Genomic DNA, 23510 nt, shown 5'->3' with positions numbered 1-23510 from the left:
TGGGTTTCAACGGTTATGTGACTGGGCACTCGGCCAGGGACCCTCCACTCAGGAGGCCCTGTGGCCACCGGGGAGACATCAGGAGTTGTTGAGCTCCCCGGCCTGGCCGTGCGAGGCAGCTTGAGGCTTTGAACCGCCACCTTGGAGGACATCTTGGCTACCCGGCCCGTATGTTGGGGAGGGAAACTGGTGGCACGGAAAGAGGCCAAACTTCAGGGGCGACGACTGCAATGCCAGCCCTGGCTGGGTGGTGTGCCAGCCGCACTCGGGATGCCCGGAGCGAAGAATGGCCACAGCGGCAACCTGCCTTCCCCCTTCACGACTTTGGACGTTTCCCTCCGATCAATCTGACACATCTGAAAGAGAGAGGGGTGGGAGTTGCCGGGCAGAGGCTGCGAAAGGAGAGGACCCTGGAGCGGGCAGTGCGGGACCATGCGGCGGGACGACCTACCAATTCCCCGCCTGACAGGTGAGATCACGGATCGGCCAAGGGCAGGGAAGCTGTCGCAGCTCCAGGGGTCACGCGTCACCTGCGTGGAGCATGGAGAAGGAGCGCTGGCCAAGGACGGGCTGGCAGTGGGCACAGCGCTGCCCATGGGGGAAATCTGACCAACTCCAGCCTGGAGGGAGGGGAAAGGCCGTGGGAACCCAAAGAGTCTCCCCCCACGCTCCCGCAGGCATCGCCTGGGCAGGAAATCACGAGAGACTTCCTGTCGGAGAGAAGCCTTACAGGTGTCTGCAGTATAGGATAGGCTTTACTCAAAAGTCACAGCTTTCGTTCCACGGGAAGCTCCACGCAGGAATGAAAAATGGAGGGCAGAAAAAGCATCCAGAATGTGGGAGATGCTTTTCCAAAAAGTCACACCTAATTTGACATCAGAGACTTCACACTAATTTGACATCAGAGACTTCAATGCCCAGAATGCGAGAAACGATTTGTGGAATCTGCTGAACTTCGGAGACACCAGACAAGGCACACAGGAGAAGTCTTATAAATGTGGGAGCGTGCAAAATGTTTTCTCACAGCAACACTGCTTTGGGTTCATTAGAGGATCCACACGGTGGAGAAGCCGTACAAATGCGGGGAGTATAGGAAATGCTTTTCCCGAAAAGACCACCTCGGAAAGAATCGAAAGGTCCATAAAGGAGTGAAGCCACGAAGACTCACAGAGTGTAGAAATGTTTTGCTCAAAAGGGAGACATCAGAAGAATCAGATTAGAGGAGAGTAAAGGGGAAGTCAATTGATCAAGGAGAAGCACATTAATATCCTGGAGTGTCCTAGCCAGTCTCCAGACCTTAATCCCATGGAAAATCTGTGGAGGGAGCTGGGACAAAAATCCCTCCTGAAATGTGTGCAAACCTGGTGGCCAACTACAAGACACGTCTGACCTCTGTGATTGCCAAGGAAGGTTTTGCCACCAAGGACTAAGTCATATTTCGCGAAGGGGTCAAATACTTATTTCACTCATTAAAATGCAAATCAATTTATAATTTTTTTGAAATGCATTTTCAAACAATCTATTCATGAACTTGTTTAAAAATTCCAAATTGGGTCAAACTCCATCTATGGGGTTTTGAACATTTTTGAAAATGTTAAGACTAGTAAGCTGCAGAGAAGAGCAACAAAAATGATTAGGGGAACGGAAGCTAAAACATAAGAGGAATGTTGCAGAAATTGTCATGTCTAGTCAAAGGAAGAGAAGGACTAGGAGTGACAGGATGGCAATCTTCCAATAGTTGAGAAGCTGTCAGTATGTAGAGGGGGACAACCTATTTTACAAAGCACCTGAAGGCTGAACAACAAGTAATGGCTGAAAGCTAATCAAAGAGAGATGCAGCTTAGAACTAAGGAGAATTTCCTCACATTTAGAACAATTAATCAGTGCAATGGCTGGCCTCCAAAAGTTGCAAGTACTCCATTCTGGAGACTTTTAAGAAGAGATTAGACACTCACTTGTCTAGAATGGTATAGGATCTCTTGCCTGGTCAGGGGGGGGGTTGAGATAGAGTAGAAGATCTCCAAGCTCAACTGTTATTCTGTTATTCTATAAAGCTTGGAAAATTATAGAAACCCACCAGTTACCCCACGGTGAGCAATGATCAAAGCAAAGCAGGGCTGGGAGTAAACTATGATTAAGCCATGATTAAGGCCGGTCTCTCTCCCTGGAGGAACCAAGCCCGGATCCATCATTGGAACCGCAGAACCTCCGCCTCGCCCACCTCCCTACTACGCAGCCCATCCTTCACAGCCATCTCAGCCTTGCCAGGTGCCGGAAGGGGAATCCCTCGTCCGAGTCCCCCCCAAACCTCGGGGGGAAGCAGGGAGCGAGGATCCCCGGCCGCCTCTCCCCAATCAAGGGAGGGAGGGAGGGAGGGAGGGAAAGGCTCCCAATCTCTGAAGACTCCGCCCGGCTGTCAAAGAGGCGGCTCGCCCGGCGCCCTCCGAGGTGCCTCTCTAGGACGTTCCTCTCGTTCTCCTTACTCTTCCCCCCCCCCCCCCCCAGCATCTGAGGTTCCAGAGCTCCGTTGCGGAGGATTTTCCTTCTCCGCCTTTTCCCCCTGGGGGCATTTTGGGCGGCGGTGCAACTTCTGGGCGTCCGGCAAGGCTGCTCCTCGGCCCCGCTCCGGGCAGGTGGGGCTGGTCCTGCTCTCCCTCGGCCGGCCAGGAGGAAGGTAGCCCCGGGTCCCCCCCGGGTCCCCGGAGGGTGGCTGAGCCTGCCAGGATCCCGGGTGGATGCAGGGCTGGACGGGGAAAGGGGGGGCTCGCCCCACGGAGGGAAAGGGGGGCTTTTCTTTTTAAGGTTTTTTTTGGGGGGGAAATATGGGGCAATGGAAAGAAAGACCCGCCTTCTCCCTTCAGTTGGGGGGAGTTTGGTTTAAGGGGGGGAGTTTAAATTGCTTGAATTGGGCTCATGTTCTCCCAACCCAGAAAAGATCCACTTTTTTTCTGCTTAATCTAAATAGAGAGGAATGAATATTCTTTGCTTTTATTCTGATTCTTTGTTTTTCTTTTGTTTCTACAAAGCTGGGCAGAATCTGAAAAAAATCATTATTTTCCTTCTTTTGCCCTGAAGAGGCTGTGAGGTGGCAGCCCCTTGGTGGGTTTTATCAATCTGAATAGAGCTGGAAGGGACCTTGGAGGTCTTCTAGTCCAACCCCTTCCTCAAGCAGGAGACCCTATACCATTCCAGACAGGTGGCTGTTAATTTCCATCCATTGTTTCTTTTCCTGCCTTCAAGTGCTTTGAAAAACTGGTGGATGCCCTCTTCTTTGTGGCAGCCCCCCAATATTGGAATACTGTTATAATGTCACCCCCTGACATGGATTGTTGAATGTGTTGCTGAAATCTAAGTATACTATGCCTACAGCATTTTGCTGGCCTACTTGTCAAAGAATGTGGTAGCCCCTTGGTGGGTTTTATCAATCAGAATAGAGCGGGAGGCACCTTGGAGGTCTTGTAGTCCAACCCCTTCCTCAAGCAGGAGACCCCATACCATGAAAAAAGGAGCTGATTTCCACCTTAAGCAGCAGTTCCCAAACAATTCATCAGAAAGCCAACTCATCTGTTTTTGTCACAGGTTTTCAACTTTGGCAACTTTCCGATGAGTGGACTTCAATTCCCAGCATGCTCCCTGGGGAATTCTGGGGATTTTAGTCCACACATCTTAAAAGTTACCAGGATTAAAAAAAACAAACACTGGTTTCTATGAAGAGACCCCCCCTTGCCCCACCTCCCCCACCCAATTCTTTTCAACTGAATGTGGCCAGTTATATCCCAGAAGGGCCTTTCCCAATCTGGTGTTCTGCAGATGTTGAGGGAGTCGAAGGCCCAAACATCTGGAGGACAGCAGCTGGGGCAAGGTGGCCAGAGGGGACTGAGCTGCTTCTCCTGCTTTGCCTTCTGGTTCTTCTTTAAACCCGGGTGCTGCTCTAAATGCTGCTAATTGTTTTTGTATCTCAGAAAGAGAAATATTTCGGACTGCAGAGTAAATACAATTACATTCTACACACAGCAGCTTAGCGTTGTGATTCTTGGGTTGTGGGTCCAGGGATTGTCTTGCCACAAGGAGGCTTGCTAGCATTCACTCAATGGAATCCTCCAGACGTGAGTTAGGCTGGGTTTCTACTCCCATAACGTCTTGCCGGCTGGACTTGATGGGGGTTGTGATCCAGCAGCTCTGCAGCCCCCAGACAGGTGAGCTGCTCTGAAGGCATCTAAAGGTTACATTTGATAATGGGTGGGGCTTGTGAATTATATGCTTAATATATATATATTTAAAAGTTCAATTGTACTTCAGGGGCCAAAATCCAAATTAAGTGTCATGGGGGGACTAGGGAAGAAGAAGGGGTCTCCTCAGGGCCCTACAAACCGTTTCTACGCCTCTGTGTAAAAACTGGGTGCCCCCAAATTAGAGGAAGTGAGGGAGGCAAGCAGGAGCCTCTCTCTAGTTCTGGGCAGAAGGGAGGCAAAAGGCAAATGGGGCCGGGGGGGGGTCCTGGGGGAATCTGCTCCCCCCCCCCCCGTCCACGGGTCCTCTGGGGGACTCTGGGCCAACTGAAGGAGACCCCTTCCCCCAAGGGCATTGGTTCCTGTTGCCCCCGGCTCTTTCCCACTTCCTCCCTCCAGGGATTCACTGGGGCGCCCCCCCCCCGTCTGTTCCCACCTCGGCCCCTGCGCAGCTGTACTTCCAGGATCCTCGGGATCCAGAAGGGATCCGCTCGGGACTCCTTCCCGGCCCTCCCCCTTGCGCTCCCCCCCCCAACCCCGGCTGCACGGAAGACATTGTCCCGCTTCTGTTTCCGCCCCGTTTCAGCCGCGGAAGGGATCCCGGACGCCTGCCCTTCCTCGGGATCCACATCCCCTCCCCACCCTCTTTCCCAGCCTGTAGGGAACGCCGCGATCCTCGCCATTCCCTCCGCGACTCCTTGGCGGCCATCGCGGCGCTTCAGTTTCCGCCCAGATGCTGCATTAGGAAGCAGCTCAGTCCCGGGCACAGCAGGGCACTCTTCGCATGGGCAGAGGAATTGAAGCCCCGGCTGGGAAGCAGGGAAGGGGGAGGAGAAGAGGAGGCCGATGGGCGGGGCTGCAAAGCGGAGGCGGAGCCGAACAGGAGAGCAGAAGCCCCGCCCTCGCCGCATGAAATGCTTTCGTGAGACTGGAACGGGAAGGAATTCCAGAAGGAATGTGAAATTCTGGCTGAGTTATGAGAAGACCGGAAAGCAATATTGAGGGGATCCATAGGCTGGGAAAAATAGAGGGGGGATGGAGGGGGGCGGGTAAAGGCATTTTGGAACTCGGCTTTTGCATCACACACACACACACACACACACACACGGCCACGGAGCCTCCCCCGGGGAAGAGATCGGTCCCTCCCTTTCCGTCCTCTGTCGGGCTCCGCAAAGACCCAGCCGGAGAGGAGCCCTCCTCGAAGGGACGGGGGGGGGTTCCTGTCCCTCCTGCCTCCCCCCCCCCCCAAAAGCCATCGCGGAGCTTCAGTTTCCACCCAGATGTTGGAGCAGGAGGCAGCCCCGCCTGGGCACAGCAGGGCACTCTTCGCATGGGCAGAGGAACTCCGGAGGCTGATGCCCAGCGGAGAAACAGGGAGACCCGGCTGGGAAGGCGGAGAGGGGAAGGGAGGGAAGGAGGAGCTGAGGCCGCTAAGGGGCGGGGCTGCAAAGCGGAGGCGGAGCCCAGGAGGAAAGCAGAAGCCGCGCCCCCTCTCTACCTTCCCACTTGCTGGACCCCCGCTTCACTCTGCTTGTTCCGCTTCGCCCTGGGAGGATCGGCGCCGGATCCCTCGGGAGAGGCTTCTGGGTCTTACTTCGGGGAGGTCTGGCTGCTCCCCCTCCGGCCTTTGGGGCGCCCCTCCCGCCAGGAGAGCTTCTCCCCCCCCCCGCCAGGAGAAAGGTAGCTGCGGATCCGCCTCTTCGGCTTGCCGGGTTTTCCTTGGGGAGATTCGGCTCTGGCGTCGCCTGCAGGGAGCGGATCCCTCCCTTCCCTCCAGGGGGCCAAAGGGGGATCCCTCCCCGGGCTGGATCTGCCCCCTCCTCGCCCGGCCAGGGTTCCCCGCGGGGCTCTGGGTGGATCCGGGGAAAAAGGTTTTGGAGAAGTTACTCCAGAAGGTCTCTCTGTGGTCGGTCAGAGGACGAGATCTCCGAACATGCATATCCCGCACGTGCAGTTGCAGAAAATGGAGTTTGTGATGAGGTATTATTGAAAGAAAAATCTCCATCAGGGTGCAGTCCAAGCTAGGAATAAATAAACATGGAGACTGCTGTAGAAAGAAGGTTGTAGTTTATTGAAGAGGAGAGCCAGACAGAAAGCTGGCTCTAGGAAAAACTGACTTCATGTAGTAAGGAGTGGTGGGTTTTTATACCTTCTCGAGCTTTTGTTTGGAGTTGTTCCTGTGGTATGAACTTTGAACTGAGTCTGAGTTTGCCTTTCCGGTATTCTGATGGTGGTGGGTTAATCCTATTATGTCCCAAAGGTCATATCCTGCTTCCCTATGGCTGATGACTGTTGGATTTTTTGGTGTGAGGGATTCTTGATTTTAGGGATCTGTCTTTCTAATCCCAGACCTGGTTTCTGTTTGGGGCAGAGAGACTGGGTGGGGTGGGTGGTGGTTTCTGCCTTTAACATCCTTTGGGGCAGTGGTTCTCAACCTTTTTAATGCTGTGACCCCCCAACCGGTCGTAAGTCGAGGACTACTCAACCGGTCGTAAGTCGAGAACTACTCAACTGGTGCAGCACCATTTGCAGAATGGGACTTTTGGCGGGCTCAGCAGGGCAGAGACAGCCTGGACAATTCCTACTGGCTTTTGAAAGCCAATAGGATTAGACTCTATTCAAGAGAGTCTATTCTATTGGCTTTCAAAAGCCAATAGAATAAAAGGGAGTAGCACAGCTAAGGAAAAGGGGGGAAAAAATGGCGGACTGCATTGTTTGGCAACCCCGTGAAATGGTCGTTCGACCCCAAATGGCGTCCCGACCCACAGGTTGAGAACCACTGCTTTGGGGAAATATTAAAAAAAATTCCCTTTTTAATATTCCCAAAATCTTTCTTTCTCTGGATTCTTCCCACAGTATTAACACAGACTGACCTCATTGCGATGGGGAGGGGAGGCTTTAGGGAAAAGAAAACGTTGAAATTAACTGAATGCAGTTCATGTTTTCTTAACCCCCAACAGTTCCTCTTTCTTTGAGCTCAATGTAAAAAGCTAAAAATAAAGTCCTTTATTTTGATGGTAATGTTTACTTTGCTTCCACTTTAAAAAGCTAGGCAGAATTTCTAAACTTTATATTTTCCTTGCTTTGCCTAGAAGAGGCGGTGATGTGGCAGCCCCTTCTTGGTGGATATTTTTCAGAGCACCAAGGAAGTTTTGAGGCTGGCCTTGTGAGCAGGTAATAAAACAAGCCGATGGCCAAAAGTCTGCTTTTCCTAATTGTAAATATTTTCGAAATGCCTACCTGGAATTTTTGTGGCTCTTGCAGCCTCCATAAAGAGCAGGAAAGAACAGACCTTTCCACACATGCTCTGCCCCATCTGATCTCTCTCATATTACATTAAGTTTTCCTACTCAAAACTCTGCATTGGTCCCTGTTTGACTTCATCTTGCTGGTTTCTTCCATTTTGGCTCATCAAGATCTTCTTGAATCACGATTCTGTCTCCATTTTATATCTTCAACAAATAATTCCATATTCTCCTCCCTTTTCCAAGTCATTTGCAGATTATATTCAGATTACTGTCAGCATCTGAGCCTTTCTCATTTCTCTTTACAGGAGACCAATGAGGATATGGTCATGAGCTCCACAGAGGAGAAGAGGCGTTCTTGGATCGGGACCCACCAACTTTTGGCCAGGACTCCATTCTAGAGAATTTGGAAATGGTGGCCCAGTTGGAGAAGCAGCTTCCTGCACAAAGGACGAATGGATTAAGGAAAAACCAAACCAGTCAGCAATGAGGGTCGTTCCTAGCCTTGAGTCAGAGGGGTAACAAGTGTAGCAGAAACCTCTTAGCTATAACTTTCAAGGTGAGTAAACAAATCTTGGTTAAATCTTGGTTTGGAGAATAAACATTATATTTTTTAAATCTTTATTTGACAAAACAGCAATGCAGAGAAATTGTGTTTCACTCCCAAGTTGCTGGATGAAGGCTTAATGTAGTTCCATTCAGGACTACGTGTTCACTGTGGTTGGTCAGCCAGTTATGAATCCATTGGGTGGTGATGCTGTATATACCACATTTTTCTATCTTATCAAGAAATGTGCTGTTGTGGTCTGCTTTGTCACTTGCCTTACTGAAATCCAAGGATATTATGTCGATGGAATTTAACTGTTCCACTATTTTAGTAACTTTTTCAAAGAATACAATAAGGTTTGTCTAGTAGCGTGATCTGCTTTTGACAAACCCATGTTGGCTTCTAGTAATAGCTTTGTTTCTAGACTTTTGCAGATTCCTTGTTTGATTATCTTTGTTGTGATTCTGTGCCAGCCTGTGATCCCAATAGTTGAGTCTGGGGAATCAGTGGAGGGGGGGGGGGGCTGGAAAGCCATCAGAGTTAGAGGGAGGCTCTGATGAGCTGTAGGACTTACAGACTGATAAGGATCCACTTGTGATCAAGCTGGGAAGCTGAGACAGACTCAGAGGAAGCACAGCTGGAAGACCACAGAGATGCTCATAGACGTAGGCAGGTCACAGAAGTAGGACAGAGGGAGACAACGGGGCGACTCCAGGGGAAGAGTAGAAAGTAGTGAGAAGCAAAGGCTAACAAAAAGGGAATGTGTGGGTAGGGCTGGTTACTGGAGGCAACCATTTGCAAAGAACATCAGAGTCAAGAGATCATGGTCTGTTTATTTTGTCTGTGAGTTACTTCCTGTTTGACTCGTGCTCCGTTGGGAAAGTGTTCTGTTGCTTTTGTTTTTCTGGGACAATTATCAGGTCTGTAACTCAAATAAAAAGAGTTTATTTTCCAGTCTACTGTTAAAAGAGGGGTTCTCTTTGTGCAGTAACAAGGACGCACGTAGGCTGGGACAGAACAATCTTTTCTAGGATATTCCCAGGTATTGATGTCAGGCTGATTGGTCTAGAATTTCCTGGATCCTTTTTTTCCCCTTTTCGTCGTACTTTGTATAAAATGCGTCACAAAGTGAGGATTAAGACATCATGACGGGATGGAGCTCAGTAGTGCAACAATCGGAAAAAGCAAGAAAAGGGGATCAGAAATGGATTGCTTACACTAGCCCAAACTCTCTTCCCTCCTCCCTTGCTTATGCGATGCCTTAATTTTGGGGATGCCTCATATTATGACCACAGTTTTGACTGGAAGTCTTTGAGAGAAGCGGTCATTAAATGAGGTGTCACATGACCGCTTTGCTCAGTGACTGCAATCCTGCCCTCATGGTGATGGATGTTAAGCTACTTCACAAGCAGACAAAGTCCCAGTTAAGGAATGTGGGGTTGCCTGAGGTGGGCAGGGGAGACCCTGTGAGTCCTGGCACAGGAAATGTGGAAGTTGAAGGGGCCCTGAAGAAGGTTAGATGCTTTGGGACACGTTGCTTAGCAACAGTATGGAACAGGCGGCTTGGAGAATGGCGCAAGGCTGCAGAGGCCTCCAGTCTGGGGATTAAGGCCTCATTTCTCAATGGTAGCAGTGACACTGGGCTGAAGTCCAGGCCTGGGGTCAGTGGCAGATGGATGACACTCCTGAAGGCCCCAGGCCTCCAGTTAAGGCCCAGTCTCAGCATTGTTGTCAATTAATGCTGCTTTGCATGGCTGGGCTGGAGCAGCTCAAGCTTCCAGGAGTGGCTGCAGCTTTGCATTCCACTTCATCACCTACCCCCCACTCATGGGTGGCCTGTGCCTGGTCTCTATGACCTCCCCCATTCTGTGACGCCCCCAACAACAGTTGCCTGAGCCTCCCTCCATTTAAGAACCCTCAAGGTCACTTCATGATTGCAACCAGGAGTCTGGGATTATAGTTGTGGATCCAAGTGGTCATGTGATTGCTGCTTCACTGACTGACTGAAATTCCAGTCCTAACTGGTCATAAAATGAGGACATCTCTCCTAGAGATGTAGAGGCCAGGTGTACTGAACAACCTTCATTGGGCTGAAGACTTTCAAGGTCCCTTCCAAGGCCAAGATTTTGTGATTCTCTACATATCCCAAAAGGAGATATTACTCTTCACTTCTCTCTCCTTCTAACAGGGGATAAAAGATTGTGATTTACCTGCAAGCCAACTATCAACAGATAATAGAAAATTGGCACAAGGCAGCAGTCACCAAAAAGCATGGAGAGTGGGAAGCTCTTGAATCCCCCGTCAGACACAAGCAACACTCTGAAAAACCACCAGGGAACCCACGAATGCTCAAAATGTGGGAAAGGCTTTGTTTGCTGGTCCCTCCTTTTGACCCACTGGAAGGTCCATGTGGGAAGCGGATCCAGTCAAGGATTGGAGGGTGAGAAATCCTTTTTTGGAAAAGGTGCCAAAGATCTCAGAAGCCCCCCCAGATTAAAACCCCATAAATATGAGGAATGTGATTTATGCTTTGGTCAAAAATCAAACCTTCTTAGACATCAGAAAATCCACACTAGAGAGAAACCTTATCAATGTCTGGAATGTGGGAAATCTTTCCGTGAAAAAGCCTATCTGAGAGACCATGAGAGAATTCACACAGGGGAGAAACTTTACGAGTGTTGGCAATGTGGGAAGAGCTTTCCTCGGAAGTCAGATCTTTGGCACCATGAGAAGATTCATACGGGAATAAAATCTTACAAATGCTTTGAGTGTGGAAAATGTTTCACCAACAATTCAACTCTTCGGAAGCATTTGAAAACACACAGAGGGGAGAAAAATGAAAAGTGCCCTGAATGTGGGAAATGTTTTGCCTTGAAATCACACCTGGTGCAACATCAGAGACGTCACACGGGAGAGAGACCCCATAAATGCCCAGAATGTGAGAAACGATTTATGTATTCTTCTGAACTTCAGAGACACCAGAAGAGTCACAAAGAGGAGAAACCGTATAAATGTGGGGAGTGTGGGAAAGGTTTTGTTACTCAAACAGCGTTTCAGGTTCATGAGAGAACCCACACAGGGGAGAAACCATTCAAATGTGGGGAGTGTGGGAAATGCTTTACCCAAAAACACCACCTTGCAACGCACCAGAGGCTCCACACAGGAGAGAAGCCATACAAATGCCCAGAGTGTGGAAAATCTTTTGCTTATAAGGATGTACTTTGGAATCATCATAAAACCCACACAGGAGAGAAGCCCTATCAATGCAATGAATGTGGAAAATTTTATTGTACCACATCAGCCCTTTGGAGTCATGTGAAAATTCACACGGGGGAGAAAAACTACAAATGTTTACACTGTGGGAAAACGTTTGCTCATTCATCTTCCCTTAGAACTCACAGCCGAATCCATACAGGAGAGAAGCCCCATAAATGCTCGGAGTGCAATAAATATTTTTCTCAAAAAAATAATCTTGTGAGACATCAGCGAACCCACACTGGAGAACCCACACTGTAGTGTGTGAAATGTTTTTCCCAGTCTTCATCACTTCGCAAGCACACCAGAAATCACACAGGAGGGTGGCCTTACAAATGTGCAGAGAGTGAGAAACTTTTTAATTGTAAATCTAAGCTAAAAATATATCAGGAAATCCATAGCAGAGATGAATCTCTTCTGTCGTGAACAACGTGGGAAACATTTTTTATCAAATGTACCACAAAGTGACAGAAGGGAAACCCTACAATTGTTTGGTGTGGGGAAAATATTTTTCCAAGTCACAGTGTCTTAAATACAATCGGAGAGTACACAATAAAGCAAAAGGGCATTAAGCCTTGGGAGTGTGAGAAGGGTTTGGCTAACAAAGCAGCAACATTAGTAACTTACCAGAGACATTACACAAGAGAAAAGAGTTACAAGTGTTGGGGAGGGTAGATTATGTTTTGCACAGTGCTCCTAGTCCTCGACTTATGGTGGAATCAGGAACAGATTTGTGGTTGTAGCTTTATATAGTCGTCCGTCAAGGCACCCATATGATTGGCTATGCTTTTACAACATTTTTGTGATCATTAAGTCACTGCAGTCCTAAGTGTAAACTTCCACCCTCTCGTATTCTCAATGGAAGAGGCCCCAAGGGATCCGGGTCGCCAATTCTTAAATGGGACAGGAAATCCTCTTTCAGGATTCTAAAGGAAAACTTTTAAGGTCTCATGGATGTTTTTTCTTTCTCTGGGAACTGTATGGAACCGTATGTTCCATTGGGAATACGAGAGGGTAGATAAGGGGGCAAAAAATACCCTGAAGCTTAAGTGGCATCTGGAGGATATTTTCTCCCTCCAGAACCTTATTTAAATAACATTCAAGCGAGGATACTGTTTTCACGCTTTACCACAAAATCATTTCAGTCCATTGTGCAGCCTTAATAAAATCATTTATACTATCCTATAGCCCCTTGTTAATTTGTTCGGAGTGCACTTTTCCCACATTGTTCACCACAACGGTGAATAATGTTAAGGGAAAGTTAGCTACTTCCTGGGTGGAAAGGGAATCATAGTTTAAAGTCGCCTTTTGATTCTGGGGCAGCAAAGGCCCAAGGCATCATGGCAGCTCCCAGCCTCTTTGGACTTAGCAGACCCTCCCTGCCTCTCGTTCTCCACCCTTAAGCAAATTGTGACTGAAATATTTTGCAGTTATATTTGATTTGTAAGCGAAATGGGTAAAATGTTTTGTGCAGAGCTTTTTATGGAACTGAAACAAAAAGGAATTCCAGAAGGAAGGTGAAATACTGGCTGAGTTGTGTGTAGAAGAGGGGAAGGACATGTTAAACCAGTGGTTCTCAACCTGTGGGTCGGGACCCCATTTGGAGTCGAACGACCATTTCACGGGGGTCGCCAAACAACGCAGTCTGCCATTTTCCCCCCCTTTTCCTTAGCTGTGCTACTCCCTTTTATTCTATTGGCTTTTGAAAGCCAATAGAATAGACTCTCTTGAATAGAGTCTAATTCTATTGGCTTTCCAAAGCCAATAGGAATTGTCCAGGCTGTCTCTGCCCTGCTGAGTCCGCCAAAAGTCCCATTCTGCAAACAGTGCTGCACCAGTTGAGCAGTCCTCGACTTACGACCGGTTGAGTAGTCCTCGACTTACGACCGATTGGGGGTCGCGGCATTAAAAAGGTTGAGAACCACTGTGTTAAACGAAGGAAAGAAACTTGGAAATTATGGTTTCTTAAATTTGACAATGCCCATCCTTGCTTTTAGGTGGAGGTGGAGGAGACCCCCTCCCAGACACCAAGGTGGGAGATCTATAGGTCAGGAAAAGCAATGGGGACAGGTAAAAGGCGTTTTGGGACTTTTCTGCATCCTCCCCTCCATGGAGGCCTCCCCTGGGAAGAGACCCTAGGCCAGCCCGTCCATCTCCGTCCTCAGTCAGGATCCACAAACACCCAGCGGAAGAAGATCCCTCCTCCCATGGGATGGGGATGTTCCTGTTGCTCCTGGTCTTTCCTATTTCTTCCCTCCAGGGATTCAGTGGGGAATCTACTCTCTCTGAAGCAACTGCCCAGCTGCACTTCCAGGATCTTCAGGATCCAGAAGGGATCCACTCAGGGCTTCTTCCTGACTCTTCCCCTGGTGCCCCCCCAACCTCGGCTGCATGGAAGACTGCCCCGTTTCTCTTTCCACCCTGTCTCGGCCGCGGAGGGGGACCCCAGACTGTTTGGAGACCAAAAGCTCTACCCTCACCTCTAGCTTCACACTCGCCGTGTCTCCATGTATATATTAAAAAATTATAAAAAATCAGTGCATAGAATGTGGCAAACACGTACCTGGTAATTACAAACAAAAATACTTAGGAGAGAAACCTTGTACAGTGAGACAAATGTTTCTTAGAAATCAAAATTAATATGCACCCGAGAATTCAGACTGGAGAAAAGCCCCTCAGTTGTGAACTAGGCGGGAATGACCACTTGAAAGCAAGTAAAATCGTACATATATTTATTCTGTGGGAAATGTTTTTCACAATCAGAAAATCTTCCAAATCATTAATAAATATTTTTATTTAGTGTACGAGAACATGACAGAAGAGAGGCAAACATATACCCACAATCCCCGTAACTATACACAACACTTCTTTGGGCAGTACTAAATGGGTGATGACTAGAGGCAGCCCGACTGCCCTCTTGGGCCTCAGGGTCATGCAAACAGAAGTGCGTAAAATCAAATGAATAAATACAAACAAGCACAAAAGCTTATTTTTGTTTTATTTCAGAAATAAAAAGGGGCCCGAAATAAACAACAGCTTTTCTGAAGATCAAGTCTTCAGGCTCATCGGAGAATTCACACAGGACAGAGACCTTACAGCAGTGGTTCTCAACCTTTTTAATGCCGTGATCCCCCCCCAACCGGTCGTAAGTCGAGGACTACTCAACCGGTCGTAAGTCAAGGACTGCTCAACTGGTGCAGCACCGTTTGCAGAATGGGACTTTTGGCGGGATCAGCAGGGCAGAGACAGCCTGGACAATTCCTATTGGCTTTTGAAAGCCAATAAAATTAGACTCTATTCAAGAGTCTATTCTATTGGCTTTCAAAAGCCAATAGAATAAAAGGGAGTAGCACAGCTAAGGAAAAGGGGGGAAAAAATGGCGGACTGCGTTGTTTGGCGACCCCCGTGAAATGGTCGTTCGACCCCAAATGGGGTCCCGACCCACAGGTTGAGACCCACTGCCTTACAGGCACTCAAATTGTGGAGAATTCACACCAGACTGAATCCTCTCCAGTCAAAGTAGATCTCAATGGAGAGAATTCATGGAAAATGAGATCTGGGCACTACCTATATTCTGAATGTTGGAAGAGTTTCACACAACTTCTGGGATCTGCCACACGTATTTTTTTTTTCCAGCACCGTCCGGATTCTGAACGGTGGCTGAACAAATGGACGTGAGCTGAGGACTACTTGTACTTTAATCCAAACACTGCAGGGACATGTGGGGCCCAAAGATGAGTTGTTTATCTTAAAGAGATATTTATAATGTAGAGTGCAGCTGCTTCATCTTGGCCATCACGATCGCTTAGCCTTAATTGTGCTTTTTGTGCCTGTGAGGATAAAATATTGGACGGAAGGGGCTGCATCTCATAAAGGCCAATTTATCTAAATATATAATAATACTAATAATAATATTCCAAGTGTGTATCTATGTAATATATACATAAATTCCATCTGTATCCTGAAAAACCCTCAGGGCAGTGGCAATTCACACCTCTTTTTTTTTGGAAGGTTCCAGAAGTGGGAGGTCACCACCAAGAAGGCCCTGTGTGGTGGAAACAGCCATGAAAAAGGAGCTGCTTTCCAGCTTAAGGAGCAGTTCCCAAACAATTCATCAGAAAGCCAACGTATCTGATTCTGTCAGAGATTTTCAACTTTGGCAAATTTTAAGATGCGTGGACTTCAATTCCCAGCATGCTCCTGGGGAATTCTGGGGCTTTCAGTCCACACATCTTAAAAGTTACCAAGATTAAAAAAAAAAAAAACTGGTTTCTATCAAGACCCCCTTGCCCCACCCAATTCTTTTCTACTGAACGTGGCCGGTTATGCCCCAGAAGGGCCTTTCCCAATCTGGTGTTCTGCAGATGTTGAGGCAGTCGAAGTCCCAAACATCTGGAGGACAGTAGCTGGGGCAAGATGGCCAGAGGGGGTCTCTAGCTCTCATTGGACTGAGCTGCTTAACTCCTGCTTTGCCTTCCGGTTCTTCCTTAAACCCGGGTGCTGCTTTAAATGCTCCTAATCGTTTTTGTATCTCAGAAAGAAATATTTTGGACTGCGGAGTAAATAAAATTACATTCTACACACAGCAGCTTAGCGTTGTGATTCTTGGGTTGTGGGTCCAGGGATTGTCTTGCCGTAAGGAGGCTTGCTAGCATTCACTCAATGGAATCCTCCAGACGTGAGTTAGGCTGGGTTTCTACACCCATAACGTCTTGCCGGCTGGACTTGATGGGAGTTGTAATCCAGCAGCTCTGCAGCCCCCAGACAGGTGAGCTGCTCTGAAGGCATCTAAAGGTTACATTTGATAATGGGTGGGGCTTTGCAAGAGTTCAGATATGCTTAATATATATTTAAAAGTTCAAATGTACTTCAGGGGCCAAAATCCGAATTAAGTGTCATGGGGGGGCTAGGGAAGAAGAAGGGGTCTCCTCAGGGCCCTACAAACCGTTTTTAACCCTTTGTAAACATTGGGTGTCCCCCCCCCCAGTTAGAGGAAGTTAGTGGCTCGAGTGTTTTTGCCCTAGGGAGGCAAGCAGGAGCCTCTGTCCGGTTCTGGGCAGAAGGAAGGCAAATGGGACCAGAGGGAGGGCGGGTGGGGGCCCTGGGGGAATCTGCTCCCCTCCCCGTCCACAGGTCCTCTGGGGGACTCTGGGCCAGCTGAAGGAGAGTCCTCCTCCAAGGGCACTGGTTCCTGTGGCCCTCGGCTTTTTCCTATTTCCTCCCTCCAGGGCAGAGGTAGGCAACCTTGGCTCTTTGATGACTCGTGGGCTTCAACTCCCAGAATTCCTGAGCCAGCTGTGCTGGCTCAGGAATTCTGGGAGTTGAAGTCCACGAGTCATCGAAGAGCCAAGGTTGCCTACCTCTGCCTCCAGCGATTAGCTGGGGCGCTCCCTCCGTCTGTTCCCACTTCGGCACCTGCGCAGCTGCACTTCTAGGATCTTCGGGATCCGCCCGGGGCTTCTTCCCGTTCCTGCCCCAGGCGCTTCCCCACCCTCGGCTGCACGGAGGACTCTGCCCGGCTTCTCTTTCCCTCCTGTCTCAGCCGCGGATGGTCTGGAACCGCCCCCGCCTCCCCCCGCTCCTCTTGGAGCAGCTCTTCCCCGGGTTCGCGTCCCCTCCCCGCCCTCTTCTCCATCCTGCAGGAAGCGCCGCAATCCTCGCCCTTCCCTCCGCCACTCTTTCGCGCCCATCGCGGAGCTTCAGTTTCCACCCAGATGCTGGAGCAGGAAGCAGCTCCGCCCGGGCACCGCAGGGCACTCTTCGCATGGGCAGAGGAACCCCGGAGGCGAGGAACAGGGAGTCCCCTGCTGGGAAGGCAGACGGTGGGGGGAGGGAGGGAGGAGAGGAGGTGGCCAAGGGGCGGGGCTGCGAGGCGGGGGCGGAGCCCGGGAGGAGAGCAGAAGCCCCGCCCTCGCCTCCACCCTCCCACTCGCTGTTATCTCCGCTTCCTTCTGCCTGTCTGTCTTCCCCCTGGGAGGATCGGCGCTGGATCCCTCGGGAGAGGCTCCTGGGTCTTACTTCGGGGAGGTCGGGCTGCTCCCCCTCCGGCCTTTGGGGCGCCCCTCCCGCCAGAAGAGCTTCCCCCCCCCGCCAGGAGAAAGGTAGCTGCGGATCCGCCCCTTCGGCTTGCCGGGTTTTCCTTGGGGAGATTCGGCTCTGGCGTCGCCTGCAGGGAGCGGATCCCTCCCTTCCCTCCGGGGGGGGCAAAGGGGGATCCCTCCCTCCCCGGGCTGGATCTGCCCCCTCCTCGCCCAGCCGAGGCTCCCCGTGGGGTTCTGGGTGGTTCTAGGAGGGAGCTTTTGGGGAAATTGCTCCAGAAGGTCTCTGTGTGGTCGGTCAGAGCAAGACGTCTCTGAGCATGTGTTTGGAACGAGGCTCAGGATCCCCAAACAAACAAACTCACTTGGAATTCCAGCAACCAAGTTTTATTCAAACTAAAGCCTTTGCAACGGCTTGGTTGACTGAAACACACACAGGAGTCCAGCCACACCTTAAAGAGCTGTTTGACACCTTTTTATATCCACAGATTCCCCCCTCCCCTATCACACTCAACGCCCCTTCCCTAATTATCCGATAATTTATCCGGACCTCCTAAAACCACTGCCCCTCCCACGTTGCAGGAAGCCCCATTGTCCATATCCAATCTTTCACCATCTATTTTTCTGTTAGCGCAGCTCGGCTCCGATCGTTATTTTGATATTTCCTCTGCTTGCAATTTCAGTTAGCTGGTGCCTTCTGCTTTTCACATTTGTGCATGGTTTACTTGCCTGACTTTATGACTTTCAGGTGGCTTCTTCTATCAACCTTCATTAGATTCATTAGAAATTTCTGATTAATAATCTACTGCACACATATCCCTCAATTGCGGTTGAAAAAATGGAGTAAGCAGCGCTTTAAAACATTTATTGAGATTTGCAATGTGGTATTAACGCAACTGATCTCATTGCAATGGGGGTTTGGGGGAAAGAAAACAAGTTTAAATTAACTGAATTCAGCTCATGTTGTCTTAGCCCAGTGGTTCTTAACCTGGGCGATGGGGGCGATTTTGTTTTTCAGGGGGGCGATGGAACAAAAAGAGGGCAATATGGGGGCGATGGAGCGAGAAGTTTTGGGGACACGTTTGAGACTTTTTCATACATTGAATGGCTGTATATCTGTCCTACAAAAATATCAGATCGCTCTTTATTAGTGGATTGAATTGTGTTTTCAAATGTTCCTCCAGCTAGCTTCAGTACAGAATGCCGTGTATATATATGAATACGCATTGTTTATCTTCATGCGCGTTGCGCAGCAGCCTCTACCCTTTTTATATTTCTTTTTGCGTCTTAAATTTCACTTGTAATTCAATCATTAAATGTTACTGTTTTTCTTTTCCGGCATTTCACTTTTTTGCAATTGAATTTTGTTTTCAGTGGTCATTACATTTAAGTATCTTGAATAAATAAGATAATAATGAAATACATGTATCACGAAGTTTGGAAATAAAGTGATGGGTGGCACCAAAACTTTTCACACAGTTGAGATATGGGAAAAAGACTGGAAATAAATTATTTGCATCGATATGTCCTGATGACAATTCTAAAGAAAACAAAACAAGTGTTTGCATAAATTGAAGAATTATTTCCTATGTTGTGATTGAGAGGTTATGTTGGGGGAGGGGGGCGATGACAACTTCCTCATTGGCTCAAGGGGACGATTTGTTCAAAAAGGTTAAGAACCACTGTCTTAGCCCACGTGAGATCCTCTTTTTTGTGCTCAGTTTAAAAGGCCAGGAAGGAAACCCTTTGTTTTTAAGGGAATGGTTACCTTGCTTTTGCTTTAAAAAACTGTGTGGAATTCCTAAAAAGCATTCCCCCCCCCCTTTTTTTTTTTTTTTTGCCCTGAGGGGGCTGGGATGAGGCAGCCCCTTGTTGGTGGACGTTTTACAAAGCATACAAAGTTTTCAGGATGTTTTGAGGCTGGTCTTGTAAAGCAGGTAATAGAACAAGCTGATGGCTAGAAGGCTGCCTTACATAATTTTAAATATTTTTCAAAATGCCTATCCGAGGCAGCTCCAGAGACCTGGAATCTTTGTGGCCTTGCATCTTCCAAAAAGCATAAGAAAGAGCAGCCCTTTTCACACATGCTCTGCCCCATCTGATCTCTCTCATTTTCCACTGAGTTTTCCTATTAACTCTGCATTGGTCCCCACTGGACTTCATCTTGCTGGTTGCTTTCATTTTGGCTCATTAAGATCTTCTTGAATCATGATTCTGTCTCCATTATTTTGTATTGTGAAGAAATAATCGGTCATTTACAGATTATGTTCAGCATTACTCTCTGCATCTGAGCATTTTTCATTTCTCTTTACAGGAGACCAGTGAAGATGTGGCCGTGAGCTCCACAGAGGACAAGGTGCGTTCTTGGATCGGAACCCGCCAACTCCATTCAAGAGAATTTGGAAATTGAGGCCTGGTTGGAGAAGCAGCTTCTTGCACAAAGGACCAATCGGTCAGACTCGATCAGACCCGTCAGCAGTGAGGATCATACCTGGCCTTGATTCAAAACAGTAACGAGTGACCCAGAGACCTCTTAGCTGCCACTTTAAAGGTGAGTAAACATATCTTTCATTTCACTTTGGGGAAGCTCTCTGTAGTTTTATTTTCTCTGATCAGCCAAGGTCCTTTTACGAGTGGCTTGGCTGTTCCGCCTGGAGAAGGATGAAATGCCAAATCTGAGCCATGTTCCCCTTCCTCCTTTCCTGTCTGATCTTCTGGGGTTGAGTCTCTTTTCAGGTGCTCTGACTGAAGTCCTCTTTCCAATACACAAACACACACAACAGAGACACACAAACACACACAGTGTTTTGGTTGGACCTGATTGTGCTGAGACTCTAGAAAGAGTACAGAGAAGAGCAACAAAGATGATCAGGGGACTGGAGGCTAAAGCATATAAGGAACAGTTGCTGGAATTGGATATGTCTAGTTTAATGAAAAGAAGGACGAGGGGGGACACGATAGCAGTATCTCAGGGGCTGCCCCAAAGAAGAGGGAGTCAAGCTATTCTCCAAAGCGCCTGAAGGCAGGACAAGAAGCAACGGATGGAAACTAATCAAGAAGAGAAGCAACCTAGAGCTAAGGAGAAACTTCCTGACAGTTAGAACAATTAATCAGTGGAACAACCTGCCTCCAGAAGCGGTGAATGCTCCAACCCTGGAAGTTTTTAAGAAGAAACTGGACAGCCATTTGTCCGAAATGGTATAGGGTTTCCTGCCTGAGCAGGGGGTTAGACTAGAAGACCTCCAAGGTCCGTTCCAATTGTATTATTATTGTTGTTGTTGTAACAGACAATCAGCCTAGTGTGATCCAGGGATTCAGTTGGCCTTTCTCCCATCCAGGTAGGAAATGCGAAGGAATGACCTCAATTCAGACAGTCCTGTGTCTTGTGCCAATCCAAGGGTTGTGGAATAAGCCAGGTGTGGCCCCATAGGGAAACTTTTACCTGGGAAACCAGTAGCTGCTCCGTTCCCTTGTCTTCTTGCTAATGGCAGGTGTGGCACTTTCTGCTGAAGAAGCATAGGTTTGTCTCAGGCGGCAGAGGGGAGGCCACAGAGCCCCAGCTGAGGCCACGTTCAATCTGAGGGGATGCTGGAGAAACTTAGAAATCCTTTGGGAGATGCTGTTGGGTTTTTTTTTTTTTTTTTTGGTAAATTTTTATTGATTTTTCTAATATTACATTTGAATATTTGAAAGCAAATGTGGCGACTGGGTAAATAATTCTATTACACATAGATATCATTAGTACAGATCTCAAGCTGTTATAATCCCCATTTCCTCTCTTTCTCCCTTAATATCTACTGTCTCATATTTTAACTAATACAGTTATCAATTTTAGTTAACACAGTGGTTCTCAGCTTTTTTAATGCCGTGACCCCCAACCGGTCGTAAGTCGAGGACTACCGTATATTCTGGCGTATAAGACGACTGGGCGTATAAGACGACCCCCAACTTTTCCAGTTAAAATATAGAGTTTGGGCTATACTCGCCGTATAAGACTACCCCTCTTTCAACGCACACCAAATAAAAATTAAAAAACATCAGATTTAATTTCAATATGGTAATTTTAATTCAAATGCTTATGACATAAAGGTACTTAGCAGAAAAACTCCATATTGTCTTGCAGCAGCGCAGTTATTATGTTCCATGGCAAAGTTTACAACTTTAAGTTTGAAACTGGCTTCATATTTCTTTCTTCTTGCTGGTGGAGCCATGATGGGGTCTTGACTATTGGACATTTGTATACTGTACTGTATGTATTGGTGCTGTACTGTATGAACTGGTACAGATACTGGTGCTGTACTGTATGTACCCAGTATACAACAACCAGCCAATCACAGCAAGCGATGAACCTTGGCTGGTTGTTGTATACAAAGCCTGCTTGGATTGGGTGGGTCAGCTCTCCCTGCCTGCCCAACCCTTCCTGTCATCTTATAGGCCAGGGGTAGGCAACCTTGGCTCTTTTATGACTCATGGACTTCAACTTCCAGAATTCCTGAGCCAGCTATGCTGGCTCAGGAATTCTGGGAGTTGAAGTCCATGAGTCATAAAAGAGCCAAGGTTGCCTACTCCTGTATAGGCCCTAGGGAAAAAATGGACAAGCTAATTCCATGAGGGAGGGGGAAAGGGAGCACAGTTTCTGAGTTCTCATTGGCCACCTGTAAGTCCAAATGAGTAGCTCAGGATGTGTGCGTGCACATGTAGGCATGTGTGTGACTCCCTGGGTCCCTTCCATTGCCCTCCCCCCAGTAGCAAGCTTTGGCTTGGAGCAAGCAGGCTGCACGCAGGGATCTCCTCCTTTCAGTCTTCCACCCTGCGAATCCTCCACAGCCTCTCCAAGCTGAGTGAGCAGAAAGCCTGCCTGTTTGTCAAAGGCTCTGCCTTGTCAATCGCACACACACCTTGATGAAAATTGCCCTGCCTGCAAAAGGACTTCTCAGCAGTTTTTTAAAGCAACACTACCAAGAATGAAATTGGAGACAGCCAGAATGTTTAGGGAAGAAGGAAAGGAAGCAGTTAATAAACTAAGTAAGAAAGGCATTCGCCCTTCGAAAACTTGCATTTCCATAAATGTGATAAGTTGCCCCCTTTTCAGGTAATGGGGGGGGAGTAAATGCTTTCCTTTTAATTTGTTATTAAAACTCAGTGCACTACAGTACTTATAGATGGGAGCCAGATTGACCAGCCAGGATCTGTCATAAATAACATCACAAATGCACCATGCAAGTTTATTTAGGCGGGGGGGGGGGGGAGAGAAACTGCTTGCATAAGCTCGTGGACAGGCAAAAGGATTGTGTAGCTGTTTTCTGTTCCCACTCCATTCCTGCTTCATGAATCCGAGAGGAATTTAGCTGACACCCCTCCCCTTCCAGACCCATAAGCTCCGCCTCCCCCAAGCTACTCTCACCGGCAGTGAGAGGTAAACGCTGAAAAGCTTGCATGAAGAAGCACTGAGAAGTGCCTCGAATGGACGCAGATGCTTAGGTTTGTTTTCATTATATAAAAAAAAACACCTTACAATTCTTTTCCCCCCTTCCCCATTACATGGGCCATTCCTTTCTACTTCCTTTGAATGAATTAATCAGGGGATGGCCACTACCAATCCGCAGTTCTGGAGGGGTGGGCAAGGAATTGGGATGCAAAAGGGAGGGAAGAAGAGAGGAGACGGTTTGCAATGTAGCATTATAGAATGGGGATTAAACCTCCAGGAAATCTTACCGTCACAACAGCCAGATAATGCCTATCGTACTCTCAGAGATATCTTTAGTTGATCGGCTGGATTTAATAATAACCCTAGGACTCTTTTTGAGTGAGGGGGGGGGGAAGAGAAAACTTGCTGTGTAATATTTTTCCGGCGTATAAGACGACCCCCCCACTTTTGCGAAGATTTTAAGTGTTTAGAAAGTCGTCTTATACTCCGGAATATACGGTACTCAACTGGTGCAGCACCGTTTGCAGAATGGGACTTTTGGCGGGCTCAGCAGGGCAGAGAAAGCCTGGACAATTCCTATTGGCTTTTGAAAGCCAATTTGGCTTTCAAAAGCCAATAGAATAAAAGGGAGTAGCACAGCTAAGGAAAAGGGAGAAAAAATGGCGGACTGCGTTGTTTGGTGACCCCGTGAAATGGTCGTTCGACCCCAAATGGGGTCCCGACCCACAGGTTGAGAACCACTGAGTTAACATATATCTTAGTTGTTTT

General features: G+C 48.2%; 2 protein-coding genes across 5 annotated transcripts in view; both read left to right on the top strand.

Annotated features, from left to right (window-relative positions):
- Positions 1 to 5582: 5582 nt before the first annotated feature.
- Positions 5583 to 14488, top strand: LOC120298471 (zinc finger protein OZF-like). 4 transcript variants are annotated; one of them, XR_005554086.1, is made up of 4 exons: positions 5583 to 5909; positions 7783 to 8033; positions 13274 to 13346; positions 13537 to 14488. XR_005554086.1 is itself a non-coding variant. In XM_039322249.1 (3 exons), the coding sequence occupies exon 3, from the start codon at positions 10293 to 10295 to the stop codon at positions 11535 to 11537; it is 1245 nt and encodes a 414-aa protein (XP_039178183.1). In that variant the 5' UTR covers positions 5589 to 5909; positions 7783 to 8033; positions 10210 to 10292; the 3' UTR covers positions 11538 to 12456. The 4 variants fall into 4 exon arrangements, 1 of the variants encoding a protein (XP_039178183.1); XR_005554087.1 differs by lacking the exon at positions 13274 to 13346 and having other exon boundaries at positions 5587 to 5909; XR_005554085.1 differs by having other exon boundaries at positions 5588 to 5909; positions 13274 to 14488.
- A 2426-nt stretch (positions 14489 to 16914) lies between these two features.
- LOC120298469 (zinc finger protein 501-like) overlaps positions 16915 to 23510 on the top strand; it is a 28153-nt gene continuing 21557 nt past the window's right edge. Inside the window, exons 1-2 of the mRNA XM_039322243.1 lie at positions 16915 to 17377; positions 19629 to 19865. The gene's annotated coding sequence lies outside the window, so the exon portion shown is untranslated. The remainder of the gene's footprint in view (positions 17378 to 19628; positions 19866 to 23510) is intronic.

The sequence above is a fragment of the Crotalus tigris genome, unplaced genomic scaffold (genome assembly GCF_016545835.1).
Source record: "Crotalus tigris isolate CLP2741 ecotype Arizona unplaced genomic scaffold, ASM1654583v1 scf7180000023903.560294, whole genome shotgun sequence".
Classification (NCBI taxonomy): domain Eukaryota; kingdom Metazoa; phylum Chordata; class Lepidosauria; order Squamata; family Viperidae; genus Crotalus; species Crotalus tigris.
Note: the sequence above shows the minus strand (reverse complement) of the source record. Positions and strands in the feature narration are given on the sequence as shown.

Bases quoted from the DNA above. Each gene is read 5' to 3' on its own strand.
- LOC120298471 (XM_039322249.1), top strand. From the start codon at position 10,293: ATGGAGAGTGGGAAGCTCTTGAATCCCCCGTCAGACACAAGCAACACT.